This window comes from Amblyomma maculatum, chromosome 10, assembly GCF_055883805.1.
Source record: "Amblyomma maculatum isolate TAMU_Amacu chromosome 10, ASM5588380v1, whole genome shotgun sequence".
Taxonomy (NCBI): Eukaryota; Metazoa; Arthropoda; class Arachnida; order Ixodida; family Ixodidae; genus Amblyomma; species Amblyomma maculatum.
Window position 1 is genome coordinate 99,565,940 of NC_139353.1, and position 18,708 is coordinate 99,584,647.

Consider the following 18,708-nt stretch of genomic DNA (forward strand, 5'->3'; position numbering starts at 1 on the left):
CTCTACTATCGATGATATCCATACCATCAATCAGGTGATAGAAAAATGCTCGGAATATCACCAGCCCTTATACATAGCAATCATTGATTACGAAAAAGCATTTGACTCAGTTGAAACCTCGGCGGTGATGCAGGCATTGCGAAATCAGGGTGTAGACGAGCCGTACGTGAAAGTGCTGGAATATATATACAGTGGCTGCACAGCAACCATAGTTCTGCATAAAGAAAGTAACAAAATTCCCATAAAGAAACGTGTTAGGCAAGGAGACACAATCTCCCCAGTACTGTTCACAGCTTGCTTAGAGGAAGTATTCAGAGACTTGGAATGGGAGCAGTTAGGGATAAGGGTAGATGGAGAATACCTCAGTAATCTGCGATTTGCTGATGACATTGCCTTGCTAAGCAACTCGGGGGATGAACTGCAAATAATGATTGATGACCTAGACAGGAAAAGTAGAAAGGTAGGCTTGAAAATCAATATGCAGAAGACTAAGTTAATGTTCAACAGCCTCGGGAAGGAACAGCAGTTTGCATTAGGTAGCGAAATACTGGAAGTAGTGGACGAATATGTCTACTTAGGACAGGTAGTAACCGCAGGTCCGGACCATGAAAAGGAAATAAGGAGAATAAGATTGGGATGGAGCGCATTTGGCAAGCACTCGCAGATTATGTCTAGCAGCTTACCGGTATCGCCAAAGAGGAAAGTATACAACAGTTGCATCTTACCTGTACTCACCTATGGCGCTGAAACGTGGAGGCTAACCTATAGAGTTCTACTTAAGTTGAGGACAACCCAGAGGGCTATCGAACGGAATATGGTAGGGGTAACATTAAGAGATAGAAAGCGTGCAGAGTGGGTCAGAGAAATAACTCAAGTTACCGACATTCTAGTGGAAATTAAGAAGAAATGGACATGGGCAGGACATGTAGTGCGAAGAGAGGATGACCGATAGTCGCTTAGGGTAACAAACTGGATTCCAAGGGAAGGAAAGCATAGCAGGGGGCGGCAGAAAGTTAGGTGGGCGGATGAGATTAAGAAGTTCGCAGGGGTCAAGTGGATGCAGCCAGCACAGAACCGGGTTAAGAGGAGAAATATGGGAGAGGCCTTCGCCCTGCAGTGGGTATAGTCAGGATGATGATGATGATGATGATGATGATGATTAAAGATAAGTCGGGCTTCCCAGCTCCCGCGCTGGATCTGTCCGAGACAAATTACACTTGGTGGAACAGCTTCTTAATGAACCAGAGAACTTTATACAGACTATATACAAGAGGGGATACAAGAGTCAGGCCGGATTAGCTTCCCAAGGGAGCAACAATCAGAGGTGAACGGCAACTGCCCGCGCCGACCGCACCGACCGCTAAAGCAGAGCGACAAGGGACCCCGCGTCCCCGCAGTCGAGCTGGCGCCTCTTGTCCCAGCTCCAAAGCAACCACTACTCCCAGCGCTCGCCAGCGCGATGGTCCTATCCTAAGGAGTAGCTCCAGCCACGGCCGGTCTCGAGGGAAAGGGCACGCACTCTTTCTTACGGCCTTCTCAATCGCTGCGGGAACAATGGGAACTTTTCTCCTTGAGCTACGCTCTCCGCCACCACAAGGGGCGCGACCTGCTCACTGTTCGCTCCGCGTCTGCTTCAGCGGCGGCGGGTGGTTTTTGCCTGGTTTCGTGTTGTCGCTCGCGAGTTTCGTGGTGAGTGCAGCCCCGAAATTAAAGAGCACAGAAGGTAGATAATGCAGCGGAATGTCGTCAACGTACCACACGTGAACGGATATAAAAAACACTGTCGTTCAGCAAACGTTCGACAAGCATGGCATACATTGCGGCACGGTAGCTACTTTTGTTCATTTTAATCCGATTTTTTCTCAAGCCTGTACATGAACGGGAACAAAAAGAAAACTGAATCAGCAGTGATCACATCGAAGCTTCTTCAAGGCTAACATGACAGCAACTCGTCTGCAACAGCAAGACCGTCTTTCAGCGCTAGATGCGAAACCATTCTTGTAGCACCGAAGATGAAAATAATTTCATAAAAATGCATTGTTAAACAACAGCCCCCGCAGGTTTTGGAACATTATTAATGGGAACGAAAAAAAACCCATAGACCTTACATCTGATGATGATCTACCTATTCCAAGAAGTCATTGTTGTACTGTCTTAAACTCCATTTTTTCGTTGTCATTTTGTACCATTGTGCCATGTTCATTTGCTACTTTACCTGCTTGCAGTTTTTCAGTGATGGACCCGATTGTAGTTGACTGGGTTGGCATTAGCAAATTACTCGAGAATATAAAGTTTTCTTCTCCCGGTGAAGATGGAATAAACCCGAAATTTTTAAGAAATACTTCCATATACTCTTCAGTGATACTAACAAATATTTTTTCACAGTCTTTGGAATCATGTGTTCTCCCTGATGACTGGAAGGTGGGGAAGGTGGTTCCTTTGCACAAATCAGGTGACTCTCATTGTCCACAAAATTACAGGCCCATATCATTAACTAGTGTACCATGCAAAATTTTTGAGCACATCATTTATTGTCACATTGTAACCTTCCTCGAGTCCAATTCATTTTTCAGTAACTATCAGCATGGCTTCAGAAAAAACTATTCCTGTGAAACACAACTGCTCTGCTTTACTAATGACTTATTTTCTGCTATTGATCGTTCATCCACTATAGACTGCATATTCATCGACTTCGCTAAAGCTTTCGACACCGTATGCCACAGATTACTAATGCTCAAGCTAAGTGCACTGAACTTCGATCCTAACGTTCTTAAGTGGATAGAATGCTTTCTTTCTAACCGCACGCAGTTCGTAACAGCTAATGATTGCAATTCACCCGTATGCCCTGTAACTTCTGGCGTACCACAAGGATCTGTCTTAGGACCTCTGCTGTTTTTAATATACATTATTGACTTACCTGACAACATATCTTCTTCAATAAGACTGTTTGCTGACGATTGTGTTATTTATCGCGAAATCCTTAACCCTGCCGATCATCTTGACCTTCAATCTGATCTAGATACTATTTCTTTTTGGTGCGACACTTGGTTAATGAAACTAAACCATACTAAATGCAAGACAATGCGAGTTTCACGTAATCTTACTAACTACCTTCCCTGCGATTACAAGCTTAATGGTGCCCATCTAACCAAAGTTGCATCTTATAAATATCTCGGCGTGCACATTACTGATGACCTTTCATGGAAAACTCACATCGACTACGTAACAAAAAATGCCAGTCGCACACTAGGTTACTTACGCCGGAATTTTTCTCTTGCTCCTACTAATATAAAGTTGATGCTTTATAAAACCCTGGTCCGACCGAAACTCGAGTATGCGTCATCAATCTGGGATCCGCATATCAATACACTTATTAACAATGTTGAAGCCATCCAAAATCGTTCTGCACGTTTCATACTATCAAACTATCAGCGTACTGCCAGTGTCTCCATAATGAAGTCAAATCTTAATATGCCTGATCTGTCTCTTCGCCGAAAAATATCACGCCTCTGCTTATTTCATAAGATTTTTCATTTCAATTCCACTCTTAGATCCTCTCTGTTTCAGCCACCATCATATATTTCATCCCGCACCGACCACAAGTTCAAGGTTGCCATACCCAACTGCCGGACGAATCTACATTTAAATTCTTTCATACCAAAGACTTGTTCTGACTGGAACCACCTTCCCGCCTCCCTCGCTGCCATTATTGACACCAGTCTCTTCAAAACAACCATTTCTAATACCATTTAATGTACCATTGTTTATATTGTATAATGTATTCAGTTCCCTGTTCTTGTTTTTGTTCAAATTGTGTTTATTAACCCACTCCTCTCTGTAATGCCTTGGCCTTGAGAGTAAATAAATAAAATAAAAATAAAAAATGTAAATTGCAAAATGCTTGCATGATATAAAGTATTAGTATAACAGTCAAAGTAAACGTTGTAGGGTTGAGTTTTAAGTGTTATTACAATTCATATACTTGGCAATGTGTGGTATTATAAACATTATTTTAATTTTGCAAATAAACATTGTTTTAATGAACTTTTTACGTGATATTATGCTTGATATGAAAACAAAAATTGGTTGATATTCATGACACGACTTGTGCTCGAAGTGGTAAAAAAAGGCCAATAAATGATGAAAGTGATACTCGATGCAGTGACTTACAAATGAGTTCACCTGCTATATCGAAAGTATGCAAGAAACGTCTAAAGCGTTAAAGATGTACACACTCACTGATGACTCATTTCAAGCCTTATATAGCGACCCATTGAGGCTCTCTTCGGGAAAGTAAGGTTAATGTGCGGAAGGGAATGACATATGCCAGATGCGAGGGCCGTAACAGCTAGCGGCACATGACTATATGACTACATTATGAAGACGGACGTTTCATCTGAGAGCAAAATCAAGGCACGGAAGGAAGTGATGGCATCTCCTACCATCCCATTTTCCACTGTCACATATTCCGGTTCACCTTACGTCTCTGGATATATCGTTTAGTTAATCAAATTCGGGTCTTACGCTTGCGCTATTCTTCTTGGAACTAGCGAAAGAAGCAGCCCCATGTAGTACGCTCTTCTACGAGGACAATGTTCTGGTGGACTGCATTACCCGAAACGAGAGCTTGTTGCCCTATTGGACAAACCTTTTTTTTTTTTCGAAAAAGCTGCCGTGCACCTACTACACACAAATGTTCTCGAAGCACTTAAGATCCTGATTCAGTCAGCATTTCAGAACTCAACACTGAGTTGCCCGAAAGGAATTGACAACAGCTATGTTATTAGGTCCGTTTCTTTGATATTTGGAAAATTTCTCAGAATTCTTCTTCTCAATTAATTATACCGGAAAGTGACAGAGAAGACCGAAAGGCCAACTCCTTATGTGCACAAGCCGTGCAGGAAGATTTTGAGCTTGAATTTTCTAGACGCAGGTCGCATTTTGATGGATTGATGAATATATAGTGCAACGTGTAACTTTGAAGGAAAATTTTTTTTATTGTTTCCTGCTCTTTTCGGTTCTGCTCAATGCAATCAATCAATGCCCATTTCATTGATTAAAAGTAGTCGCGAGACTACATATACACTTTCGGTCTTTCAACCGACTGATACGTTTTGAACAAAGCTAGAACAGCCCACTCCACTAGACAAGTGGAATTTTTACTATATGAATAAATTTTTGTTATTTACTCTGAATCTGAGACGCGCCATGAATTTTTGCCGGAGTCTCTTTTGATCTAAACGAAAACGGTAGCGCTTGACAGAATCTCCTTCCAACAGTTTGCCGTGCACTCACGCCAGGTTGCGCTACACCTGCTTAAAACATTCAAAGGCATATTGCATAGCCTAGTAAACTTATTTTTGTACAAAACTTAGAGGTAAAAAATGTTGAAGTGTACCCGAAGCTTCATTCGACCGTGCACGGCCGCACTGACGAAGGAGCGCGCGCGTGAGCGCATTGTTGACTGTATTTTATTCCTCGTACACGATAAATGTTCGATGTTGACGACGGACATTGTATAAACCATAAGGGGCGAAATTTCAGTACCTGCCAGTTGCAACTGACGCGGGCGAAGCTAAAAGCGAGCGCGCGTTTCCCTTGCGCGTGAACGGCTGTAGCGGAGGAGCAGCAGTGGGGCGGTGGCGACCCCACCGAGGCGCGGCGAGCGGTTGAAACAGACCCCATTGGAGAGGCCGTAAGAGAAGAGAAGCGCTCTCTCCCTCGAGACCGGCCGTGCTCCCTCGAGACCGGCCGTGCTCCAGCAAAAGACACCCGGGCGCCGTCCCGCGCTCCTGAGATGAGCCGGGAGCATGCCCCTTTCCACAAGTAAAAAAAAAATAAAAACACATATACTGCAAACTGTGTCTTCTGCAACCTTCGCAAAGAGCACCAGATGCGCGCTATACATCGCAGTGCAGCGCGACGAAAGCCTGCCCCCCCTTCACGGGTTTTATGGCCTCTGGTCGCTCCCACTCGTGCGACGGCACAGCGGGAGACCGCGTTAATAAGGTCCGAGGCGAGGCAAAAGGGGCGCTTCTCCCGTCTCCAAAAGCAAAGGGAAAATAAACTCAGATGGGGGTCTGAAGGAAGAGCTCGCTTTTTAGAGCTAATGCTCTCCTTCTAGGAACTAGAACGCGACGCGCAGTTCAGCACGGCCACCCAGCTAAGAAATGCTCCAAAAACGCAAGTACAGATATACATCAACACATACACGAGGGTCTGGCCTAGAAACTTACACAGACAACCCAACAACCACTGAGGCCGAACAGAGCACGGGCCTTACAGCCATGTACGTTCAGTTTCCGTTTCAGCAGCTGAATGACGTCTGTGACTGCTTTGGTAAAGACGCCTTTCGATAAAGAAAACAGAAATAAAATTGTTGCTTCTTTATTTTTTGAGATTTCATCTTGGTGTGCAAATCTTGAGCAAACATTCGTGCAGATAGAAGTGAACAAAGCTGTGGTAATTACTGCACAATTCTTGCCCCTCACATGACCGCAGCTCATCTATGGTGTACAGCTGCCTTTCGGTAGGTGTTGCCAAATCAAAAACTGCATATGAGAAGCAACTTTCAACCATAACCTGTTTGCTCTTTTATTTTGCGCAATCTACATGAATATTCTTGTTGAGAAATCTGCGGTGCATCATTCTGCAAACCGAACAGACAACCAAAATTTTGTTTCTCTGCTCTTCTAAATTTTTTTTGTCGAACACTCTCTAATCAACACCAGCCGACAGAGAATTAAGAAACAAGCAGCCAGTACTTCTAGGTCCTGTCCTTCAAGCTTGCCTCTCTGAGCAGCACTCAAGAACATCAAATAATCGCTGAAATAACTACACACTCGTGTAAGGTCTATATGCTCTCCTTTAAAAATTTTTTGATTTCGTAAAAATGCCTCAAGATCTGTATATATATCTGCTTCCTATATAAGGTTTACTTTGTGGGGTTAAACGTCCCTAAGCAATTCAGGCTATGAGAGACGCCGTAGTGTAGGACTGCGAAAATTTAGACCACCTGGGGTTCCTTAATGTGCACTGATATCGCACAGCACATGGGCGCCTTCTTCCTATTGTCAGTTTCAAACAACTCTGAATGTTCCAACAAACTGCACATGTTGAGGCAAATTCTAACGAGAAACCGCCATAGCCAGTCAAGCTCGTTTTCTTTTATGCTGCTGAAACGCACTATAATGGGGAATAGGCTGTACTATCGTGAACAAAATTACGACTGGTTATATAAACCGACCAATCCAATTTATTCGCCTTGTTTTTCCCCTCGACATATTTTATTGCTTCCGCTGGTAGTTGTTGTGCGCCTTTCATAAATTTATTGTTTTTGCATTCAGTATTTATTTAATATAACTGGCATCAAAATATAGAAATATTTTCCAGCCGGTTATACTTTTTTCTTGTGACGGAAATTGAAAACTGCACGCTTATAAATCAAGCATGCGGACCATTTTTTTTTTTTTTTTCATTTCTTTAAGTCTTTACAGGTAGCTATAGTAGTGATAAATCAAAAAATGTATGAGCTTTTATTTTCGTCTTAATATTTAAAGGCACAAAAGACAAAGCATAAGCACACAGAAGACAACGGGACTCTCTCTGTGTTTGTCCTGCGGTTTTCACGCCTTCAGATATTGCACTGTAACCAGCTAGCCTGACATCAAGTCCTCTTAAACAATGTCTGTTCTCGCGCACTGTCTCACTGTATATCTCAATACAAACCTGGAAGTAAACCTTGGTGCGAAGAACAGCCGCAGAGTGGAAACATTTCAACAGAAACAAATTCTCAAGCATTATAAGGCAGGATCCTTGTGTGAGGCAAAGTACCCGCCATAAAGAAGTTGAGGAGGTGGAATTGGACCCTAAATTACCTGATGGAATAAGCGCAATATCCGGTCTCTGTAGTAGTCTGTGGCGCAACCTGTGGTATTCTTAACACTCGACAGAAGGCGACAGATTGGTGCAGCGGATCTCAAGCTGGTTGGGGAAATTATCCCGGTGCCGGAAATTCAAGTACTTCGGCGTATGGATCATAGAAGGAGCCGGCATATACGACCTCCGTGAGGCGAATCATCGGAAGGCCGCTCTTAAGGCGCAGTCCATACTTCGTCGCTCCTGCCTCTGAGGCTACAACCGCTAGCTCATGGTTCACGACTTGTGGAAGCTGGTTCATGCGCCGGGCCTCGCGTTCGCAAACGCGGTGGTATGCCTCTCGACGGCAACACGGGATTGGCTGGAGGGGCGACAGCGAGCGGTGAGCAGCACCGCGCTCGGATGTCATGGCCGAATTGCGACCGAGGTCATTCAAGGCGACGGCATTTGAAGCCCGAGAGGCGACGATCAGTTTGGTCTACCTCAGCCACCTGTGGTCCATTCCCCGAGACCGATGGCCCAGCCAGGTATTTGAATGCTTGGAGGCTACAAACGTCCGAACGACTTGAATACGCCTTCTATTTTAGCTGGAGAACAAATGCGGCATTTTCTGGGAGCACACTGGAGCCGACATTGTGACCAAGTGGACGGTCGGGGTGCGTGGTAGCGTACAGCAAGCCGAACGGGAGGTGTAGGCCACTAATATCAAGAAATGATCCACGCTGACCTTCTACCAGCTCCACGAGACAGACATCGGTGATATAGCAACCTCATCTTCGAGCCCGGGCTAGGACTCTCCTGACGCTGTATTATCGCAGCCGTTTTGTTGCAGAGGTATCATGTATGATGTGTCGAGTGTGCGGTTCGGAGGAAGGAATGGTGGAGCACCTCGCCCTCAGTTGTTGCGGACTCGCGGCACCACCCCTGGAAGGCGCTGCGCTGTCTGAGGCGCTCGGCTTTAGGCCAATGAAACCGGCAGCAGTAGACCGCTTAAACTTATGTGTTTTCCTTTCCTTCTATGCTGTGAAGGTTTGGTTTCTTCTTGGTCGGACTCCTAATCAGATGTCCACCCGTTGAAAAGGACAACACCTAGACATCGCCATAAGCATCATAGTATTTTAGACGCCAAGGAAGAGCGCCTGCTAGCGTCTACTATATATACGTGTCAATCCTACCCTGGCTTTTTGCAAGCTATCGCTCCCGCGTTCTCCGCGTGCCAGTAACACAAAGCTATTTCCCTCCGCATCCGGTGGCCCTCGCAATCATAACGACAGAAACAGAGAATTCACACATTACGTGCTGCACGCTTAATCACCGACAGCACCGCCACAGCAAACTGCGCAGCGATCACCGGAAACAGCTTTTCGATTTGCCAGTTGCGACTTTTTCGAAAAACTGCCGCAACTAATTGCGATCCCCGAGTAACCTTGCCCTGCTGAAAGCATGCGTGGAATGCGACAGCGCTGCTCAGGGAAGCTTTAAGAGCTAAAAAAAAAGTCTGAAATCAGGTTATAGGCAGGGGGAACTGGTAGAAGACAGATACCGAAAAGCAGCAATTTCGTATAGTCCGCATCCAGTAGTTGTTTGTTAGAGGTGAACGTTCCTTCAGAAATTAAATGTATCACTTATTGTCCACACTGCGTATACAGATGCACAGCTTCGGCGTTCAGACGAAATAATATGGGTGGCGAAATGTCAATGTTTTTCTTTTTGATTATTTTAAAGTGACAAGATGACCCGCGTTTACCGTGCTACATCATGCGATATAGATTAAATACTCAAATGGACTTCATGGGACAAGGAATTTATATATGGCATATAATTTGTGAATGTTTATCTTTGTAACTTATGGGAGGCTTTTGTCTAGAATGGGCTTAGGCCAAGTATTTATGTCTTCATTGTGTGACATTCAGTTTTTATCCCGAATATTGTTTAATGACTTGTTCAGAGTAAGCAAGGGCGTATGCCTTGCTTCTCATACCCATATTTTTTTCTTTTGTAATCGCAACCAGCGTTTCCGTGTAACACTCGCAGTAACACGAATAAAGGTAAAAATATCAACAAAGATACAAGAAAAAAGAATTGGTTTGCCTTATACAATCGTGATGCCTGCAAGACTACTGCCACGTATTATGACGGCAGGAGCTGGCGAACAGACATATCCGTGCTATATTAAACAGCGCGGAAGAGCGGCAAGCAGCTCGGGTACGCGAAACGTAAACGTGACTCAAGAATGAAGAATAAAAGCGTTAATATAATTACACGCATTTGTCCTAGTGAGCCTGTTAGTTCATTTATGGACAGTGACCATTGCGTAAAATACTACCGTTGAAACCTATACATTGCACGAATTACCCTCTACTAGAAGTATGATGCTTGAAATTATTCCAGGGCGAATGAACCCTTTAACCATCAATTTATTTTCCGAAAATCGTACCAAAAGCGCCCATCTTTTTTTAAGTGACCATAACTTTCTCCATCATCGACGGTACCGGAACCATGGAAGAATGCAAACATTATCCTCATTCACAAGAAAGGGGACTCTAAGGACCTTAAAAATTACAGACCAATCAGCCTACTGTCTGTTACGTATAAGGTATTTACTAAGGTAATCGCTAATAGAATCAGGACAACCTTAGACTGCAATCAAGCAAAGGATCAAGCAGGGTTTCGGAAACGGTACTCTACTATCGATCATATTCATACCATCAATCAGGTGATAGAAAAATGCTCGGAATATAACCAGCTCTTATACATAGCATTCATTGATTACGAAAAAGCATTTGACTCAGTTGAAACCTCGGCGGTGATGCAGGCATTGCGAAATCAGGGGGTAGACGAGCCGTACGTGAAAGTGCTGGAAGATATATATAGTGGCTGCACAGCAACCATAGTTCTTCATAAAGAAAGTAACAAAATTCCTATAAAGAAAAGTGTTAGGCAAGGAGACACAATCTCTCCAGTACTATTCACGGCTTGTTTAGAGGAAATATTCAGAGACTTGGAATAGGAGCAGTTAGGGATAAGGGTAGATGGAGAATACCTCAGTAATCTGCGATTTGCTGATGACATTGCCTTGCTAAGCAACTCGGGGGATGAACTGCAAATAATGATTGATGACATAGACAGGAAAAATAGAAAGGTAGGCTTGAAAATCAATATGCAGAAGACTAAGTTAATGTTCAACAGCCTCGGGAAGGAACAGCAGTTTGCATTAGGTAGCGAAATACTGGAAGTAGTGGACGAATATGTCTACTTAGGACAGGTAGTAACCGCAGATCCGGACCATGAAAAGGAAAAAACAAGAAGAATAAGATTGGGATGGAGCGCATTTGGCAAGCACTCGCAGATTATAACTAGCAGCTTACCGGTATCGCTCAAGAGGAAAGTATACAACAGTTGCATCTTGCCTGTACTCACCTATGGGGCTGAAACGTGGAGGCTAACCAAGAGAGTTCTACTTAAGTTGAGAACAACCCAGAGGGCTATGGAACAAAAAATGGTAGGGGTAACATTAAGAGATAGAAAGCGTGCAGAGTGGGTCAGAGAAATAACTCAAGTTACCGACATTCTAGTAGAAATTAAGAAGAAATGGACATGGGCGGGACATGTAGTGCGAAGAGAAGATAACCGATGGTCGCTGAGGGTAACAAACTGGATTCCAAGGGAAGGAAAGCGTAGCAGGGGGCGGCAGAAAGTTAGGTGGGCGGATGAGATTAAGAAGTTCGCAGGGGTCAAGTGGATGCAGCTTGCACAGAACCGGGTTAAGTGGAGAAATATGGGAGAGGCCTTCGCCCTGCAGTGGGTATAATCAGGCTGATGATTATGATGATGATGATGATGATTATGATGATGGTGAATTTTCTCCATGTAATTATGGTTCTGAATATATATTACTTCGATGGTTTGTCGTTAAAATTTACACTAAATGTTAAAAAAAAAACGTCACAAGGGTGGCTTTCCCACAGTGCATGTCACAGTAATGGGTAGAACGCTCCGAAATACGGCGTATTTATTTCATAATAGCCAACTTATGTTTAAGTGACCATAATTTCCTCCATGTAATTAGCGTTCTGAAAATATAATATCTCGATGGTTTGTAGGTAAAATTAACCCTAAAAGTTAAACAAAAAAACTGTTCACGAGGGTGGCTTTCCCACAGTACATGCGCATTGTGAAATGACTCTTTTGGGCCTTCAATTAGGCGTTAAAGGCGCAAAATGCGTGTTTTTATGGTCGACTAACTCTCTCTCTACTATTCAAAATCGCAACCACTGCATTTGACCACCGTAAATCATCTTTCGATATGGCAGCACCGCAATTCGGGCCGGACGAGTGTAACTCGTCATTGGCAATTGGGGTACGATCTGCCATGACGAGTACAGCTCGGCATTGGCTCTTCTGGGAGCCATCCATCTAACCGAGCAATGCCGGAGAGTTTCACTGCTACAATAATGATAGCGTTCCGTGATAATAAGGCGGCACACGCAAGCCCCTATTTTAGACATCTGTGCCCGGTCAGTTCAACCATTGGATTACAATTTGGGAACTGACATTGTAGGTCAAATATCTCCTTTATATGACAGCATTATAGATCATTTGTTGCTAATTGAAGAGCAAAGTGCAGCTGCGCTATATAAAGTACCTTATTGGGAAACACAGCGCGGAACAGGACACAACACAAGAGAACAAAGGTAGACAGGACGGAGCGCTTGCCCAACCAACTAGCCCAACAGCAAGTGTTGCATAAAGTACCTGAAATATCCTAAATTTTAGGCTAAACAGTGCACACACACACACGAAACTTATGACCGACCAAAACGGTAATTGTCAAAAACAAGACGTTTCGGCTTTGCACGGCGATTAAGGGACCACAAGAATTACGTAAAAAACAAGATCAGTTCTAACGCACTTGCGGAACACGTAGAAGCAACGCAGCATGAGATCGCTTGGGACAATGCGTCAATCATCGGAAAAGAAAAGAACTGGTCATCACGCCAATATCTGGATTCCCTGTTGATTCAAACGAAGAAACATACACTTAATCACAACGCTGGTAATCTTCCGCCAACGTACGCGAGATGCCTGGGACGATTAGTGCAACACACTTAAGCTTCGGGCTTTGAACATTCCATCCAGTGGAAGCCGAAACGTGTTGTTTTTTGACAATTACCTTTTTGGTCGGCGCCCCTTATTCCTTCATAAATTTACCCGGCCAGACGAGATTTCGTCAAACTTTAGATTTCAACACACGAAATTTCATATCAAGACGCAAACAACAAATCCGCCTCGAAATTTAAACGTGTTACAATTCCCACTGACATCGCCTACACTAAGAGTGATGTGAGGGTTCTTATTCCATACTGCCACCGCTGCAACTAGAAATATCCGAGTCAGTATTCTGCACCTGCAGCACACGACAGATTCCCCTAGCTAACAAAAAGTAAGTAGAGCATTCGGCTGTTCGTCTACATTTTCTGACGTTAAACTTACCTTTTATTCGTCTTACGCTAGCTATTTAGCAAATATTGTAATGAAGGGCGCTTCGTATTTTCCTGCATCCGTCCATATAGTAATAAAGATATTTTCAGCAAAGAATCTCCGGATGCGAAGTAATTAAACAATCCCAGCGCCATCTCGGCAATGCGGATTGTCGATAACAGTTAAGCTTGGTTATATTTTTATACTTGTTCCTTAATATGTGTGTGCAGCTGTGCTTCCTATTACTCGTCTTCGGACGATAGTCTGTACAGCATGTGGTAACTACGATGTTGAGTAGACTAGATCCAGATTTTAAATGCAGTCTCTCTTTGCAGGTATTTCATATAACACAACGCCTTAAAACAAATCTGCTTTGAACCCATTGCCGCCATTCAAACAGGCGTTCTCACCCTCATTCGTTCCTCCATGGACGTCTTAGCGAATCCACACTCACGCAACACGCTCATGCAGTACTTTTTGTTGGCCGCCCACAGGTTGCCGTTCAGAGTAGCAAGGCCTTAGAGAAGAAAAATTAAGTCAACAAGTTTAAAATTAGACATCCCTGGTTTGCTTTTCGTTCGTTATTTATTCCAAACACTGTTCATTCATTTAGTGACTATAAATGAATTTACACTAATTCAGTATCATTTCCATAAATCATGAGCTTCTTGATCGAGCCCCGTCAATAAACTTCACATTTGCAAAATATAATCTGAGTGTTTTACGTCATGGAAAGTTGTTTTCCAATCAAACATTTAGACGATAAACATAAAACCAAAACAATGATTGTTTATCACTATTTTTGGAAACGGTTTATCACTTGTATACATGAAAACGTTTCCCACCCCTTCAAAAGGAGCGCCTTTCCCTGACACTGAATACTGCTTCGAGTTTTTACAGGTTTTTATGGTTGTGTTCAGGTGCTTTAGTTTTGAGTTAGCCTATTCGCGTTTCATTTTACGGTGCTCAATTCACGCTCATCTGTTCGCATTTGCAGAATAGTGCCACCTAGTGAGCTCTCTAATATCAGCTACTCATTCATTTGATCCTATTTTTGTGTCTATAATAAAACGTGTAATTAATACATGTCTGAATGAAACACTCTATTTAACAACGTACAGTACGTTGCATAAACGCTTGTGTAGGGCTGCTTATTGCTTGCGGCAAGGCTGTTATAGCTACGACAGTTTCTGTCATTAATAACGTGAGGAATGAGATTAGATTTTTTTTAAACCCTGTTGTCTGCTAGGCGCTTTACTCTAATTAAGAAATAGACACGCAATGTATGATACCTAAACCAATTTGCTATCTCGAGCAAATTTCTGCCCCTTGGCCTCCTGAAACGCGCCTGAATGTTCAGTCTTAGCACTGATTTGGTTGTGTATGTCTGTTTGTTGAGAATATTTTGTTCCTTTTCTTGAAATCTAAAAACAAGTCGTCACTCTGTATACTAATAATTTCCCATGAACTTACCTTTACAGTAGTCACGACCCACAACAAAGCAGCCTGAACGGTACAGCCCCTCGCTGCTCTTGCAGAAGGTTTTAATGCTTTTTATGTCATTCAGTACCACCACGTCGGTGAAGTTAAGGCTTAACCTGCACGTGGATAAAGTGTCCATAGCGAAAACTGATAGCACACAAAAGCGTTAACAGCATGATGAAAAAAAAAAACGTCAGCACTTTTTGACACTCACATTATTTATCCACTAGATAAAGATTGCTTATCACCGCAGATCATGCATCATTTATTGCAATCCTGTAAATTGCAAAGCATCCCAGTCTGCAGTGTACTCAAGTGACGACGGTTTAAACATTTAGGAATATTTACTTTTATCGTAAAAACGATATCACATGAAAACGAATTTTGACTTTTGCTCGTCACAGCTTTTTTTGGAGTCGCGTAGCAGAGTTATAGCACAAGTGGAAATTCCAACTGGTGAGGGCGACAACAGTTGCTTTATCATGAGACATGAAATACTGGCAGTACACGAAGCGCCGCTGAGCCCGGCCTAAAATCAAACTACATGGGCTCTTAAATGTCGGCAAAGGTTTTTAAGCGGTATCTATTAAACACATTTCAAAGACGAAGCTAAAATATTCATGACAACTTTCTAGAGTTGTGCCGACAGTCATTCCTGTAAATATTTTAATATGTGGTATTAGCATCGCATAGTTTCACATTGTATGGTATGGTATGGTGAGGTATGGTATGGTATGGTGTGGTATGGTATGGTACGTTATGGTATGGTGTGGTATTTTATGGTATGGTGTGGTATGGTATGGTGTGGTATGGTATGGTATGGTATGGTATGGTATGGTGTGGTATGGTATGGTATGGTATGGTATTTTATGGTATGGTATGGTATGGTATGGGGGGTATTATATGATATGATATGATGTGATATATGTTATAATATGTTATGTTATATGTTATGGTCTGGTATGATATGGGGGGGGGGGGTACGGTACAGTACTGTGCGGTATGGTGATGTATGGAATGGTATTGTATGGTATGGTATGGTATGGTATGGTATGGTATGGTATGGTATGGTATGGTATTGGTATTGGTAGGGGGGGGAAGTATGGTATGGTATGGGGGGAGTATGGTATGGCTATAGTATGGTATGGTATGGGGGGGGGGGGGTATGGCAAAGCAGAGTAAGTAACGGTAAGTAGGGGGGATTCTGCGCGGCACGGTGCTTGGAAACTGAGTACGCAGTAGGGCACACGTCAGCATGTTGTTAAAAGCATGTTGACTCATAAAGGGGGATCCTAATTAAATAATTTCGCCACCACTTACCTTAATGAAAATATGAATAGAAAATGCAGTCTAGTGTTCGACAAAATCTTATCTACCGAAATTTGTTTCAAAAGTTCACCTCTTCAATCGCTCCATGCTCGTCCTAAACTCTTGTTACGATATGTAGATAATTGAGTTTGTGTTATTCCCCTCATAACAACTAAATATTTCTGGACTATCGCACCAACGTCGTAGTGAGTGTTCACGTTAGCCTGCATTCGTGTACAAGACTCAGTGCAAGGACTGAGATGCTTCGTTCATGGCGAGTCGGGCGAGTTTAAAAACAAAAAGACTAAGAGGGCATGACTACGACCTCAAAAAACGTCGCGCGTCCTTCAAAGCCCTTGCCAAGCTAGGTAAAATAACAAAACACACTACTGTTTGGAACCACGATATATTCTTGGACACAAAGAAATCGTTATCTTCACGATTGCTTCTCGACTCCATTAACATGCATACCATGAAGAATGTTAGCCGGACACTTTCTACACACTCTCACTTCGCTTTAAAGCACGGTAATAAGCGGCACATTTTGTTATTTCTTTTTATTGAAAGGACCCGTAGGAGTTTCTAAACGTCATACTTTAAAGCATTTTTTCACTCTTTGGCGAGTGCGTCTTTTCATCAGCCAATACATAGTAAACGCGGATAAAGAGAAACGGTTAAGTGCATTCAGCAAGGTTTATGCTCATATAGCAAAGGAAAAAAACCGACTCGCACTTATAGCCTCGTACAAAATAATGGTATACTTTCGTGAAAAACACATTCGATAGAAAGGATTAAATAAAGTTCACCGAACATCGTTACAATCTGTCGATGTGACTTGCCTACCCGTGCAATTGCATTTCCGGGAGCAATTTACATTGTCGGTCTACTTCTGTTTTTTTTCTTCCTGCGCGGTCCGACCTACAACACGTTTATTTCCGTGTATCATTCTTCCAACAGCGACGTCATCTATTCTTGTTTTTGTTAAACCGCCTAAACGCTTTATTAGAATAAAATTTTGTTGATAAAAAGCCATTAATTTTCCCAGACAATCTCTGTTAGCTGCTACTGCCTTCCTGTAATTCTCAGGCTCGCAGGACACTTGTACTCGTACCACTTGTAGCATCCGGTCGAATACGTAGGATCATCAGTATAGTGCGGACACAGATATATTTGTCATTATCATTCAGAGAACAAATTTAGGATATTTTCGGTCCTCCTGCAATAGGTCGACGAATTTTCTACGAACGCAAAGCCCCAATCGAAGGTCCCTTGTGAAGAAACATGCGGTGGTGCAAAATCCTTTAACTTTCTCTCTTGTAACCTCTTCAACAAACACTGAAGCATATGTCTTTAACTAAGTATGAATGATATCACGTCATAATACTATAGGTGAACAGCCATTCATTTACAGTCGCACGAGCTTACACATTAGATGCAGCATTTCTAGCTAAGTAGTGATTTATTTTTGTTTGTTTGTTTTGTCGCAAAAATAACAACGGGTTTCTCTGTAATGCTTGCCTTTCACGACACAAACAGCTGAAGTCTGTGGCGGGTTCTATTCGAGTCAATGGTTCAATTCGTGTCCTTATACAGCCAAAAATAGCAAAGAGAAAATGCGACTACCATCGCCACTTTGTAAGTACTATCTACTGAGTTCATGCTGATGTGTCATTGTAATGATTAAGTCCTAGCTAGCCCAAAAGAAGCGGTAATTCACTTTCTTTGCTAGATATTGGCTCAAACATTAAAAGCCAAGAATGGCATCTGCACGTGCGCAAAAATGCGCTATTGAAATATATGAGAAACATAGACGCCGACCTAACTAACGCCATGTATTCACACGTTCATTGGACGCGTTTGAAAACCTCGCAAATACTACATATGCTCATCACATCAGATACGTAATGCTTTATCTATGTTGAACGCTGACAACAATGATCATTACCTGTACACGGGCCCATATTCCTTCGCCCATTCCATGGCTGTCGTGAAGTGGAAAGTTCTCTCGTTCAGCTCTTCGTGGCCGCGTATGGAGGTGCGCGGAGGCATTGGAGGAAGCCTGGTTCCTGGTGGTAAGCTTCGTTTCCTTTGGAGACGCTCCAGAATCCACTTCAACAGCGCGCATAATGCGAACGTCACAACAAGGACCACCAGTGACATGGCTCAGACTTTCCGGCCTTAAACCTAGACGGTGAATTCAAAGAGAATTAACTGTGTATACTCTTTACTGTGTATTTTCAGCGTCCCATTTCAAAAGAACAAGTCGTGAACAGTGCATGAAAAAATGTTAGCACTCACTAATAAAACATTATATTCGGCCACATATACAAAGCACAGCTATAAGTGAAGGGCAACCACCTTCGTCTTTGCTGAAAGGGAAGCTGTTTTGTTTACATTTATTTCAATCGTTGGCTGTTCTTTTGAAACTATTTTGTTTGCATTTACGTCCTACGTTGGCTCTTTATGCCGTAGTCAGGTTGCCATCATTTTTATTCCATTAGCATTGCGTCCTTAGGTGTGCGCTCATCCCTTCATGCCCCGAAAAATGAGAGTGAGAGC

At 42.9% G+C, this 18,708-nt stretch overlaps 1 protein-coding gene across 1 annotated transcript in view; it reads right to left on the reverse strand.

Moving 5' to 3' along the window:
• Window positions 1-18,309, reverse strand: part of LOC146177105 (cytochrome P450 2U1-like) — a 36,658-nt gene extending 18,349 nt beyond the window's left edge. Inside the window, exons 1-3 of the mRNA XM_084581468.1 lie at window positions 18,095-18,309; window positions 14,833-14,957; window positions 13,770-13,876 (exon numbers count right to left, since the gene is read on the reverse strand). Of these exons, the coding sequence (XP_084437594.1) occupies window positions 13,770-13,876; window positions 14,833-14,957; window positions 18,095-18,309 (447 nt within the window). The remainder of the gene's footprint in view (window positions 1-13,769; window positions 13,877-14,832; window positions 14,958-18,094) is intronic.
• Window positions 18,310-18,708: the final 399 nt, after the last annotated feature.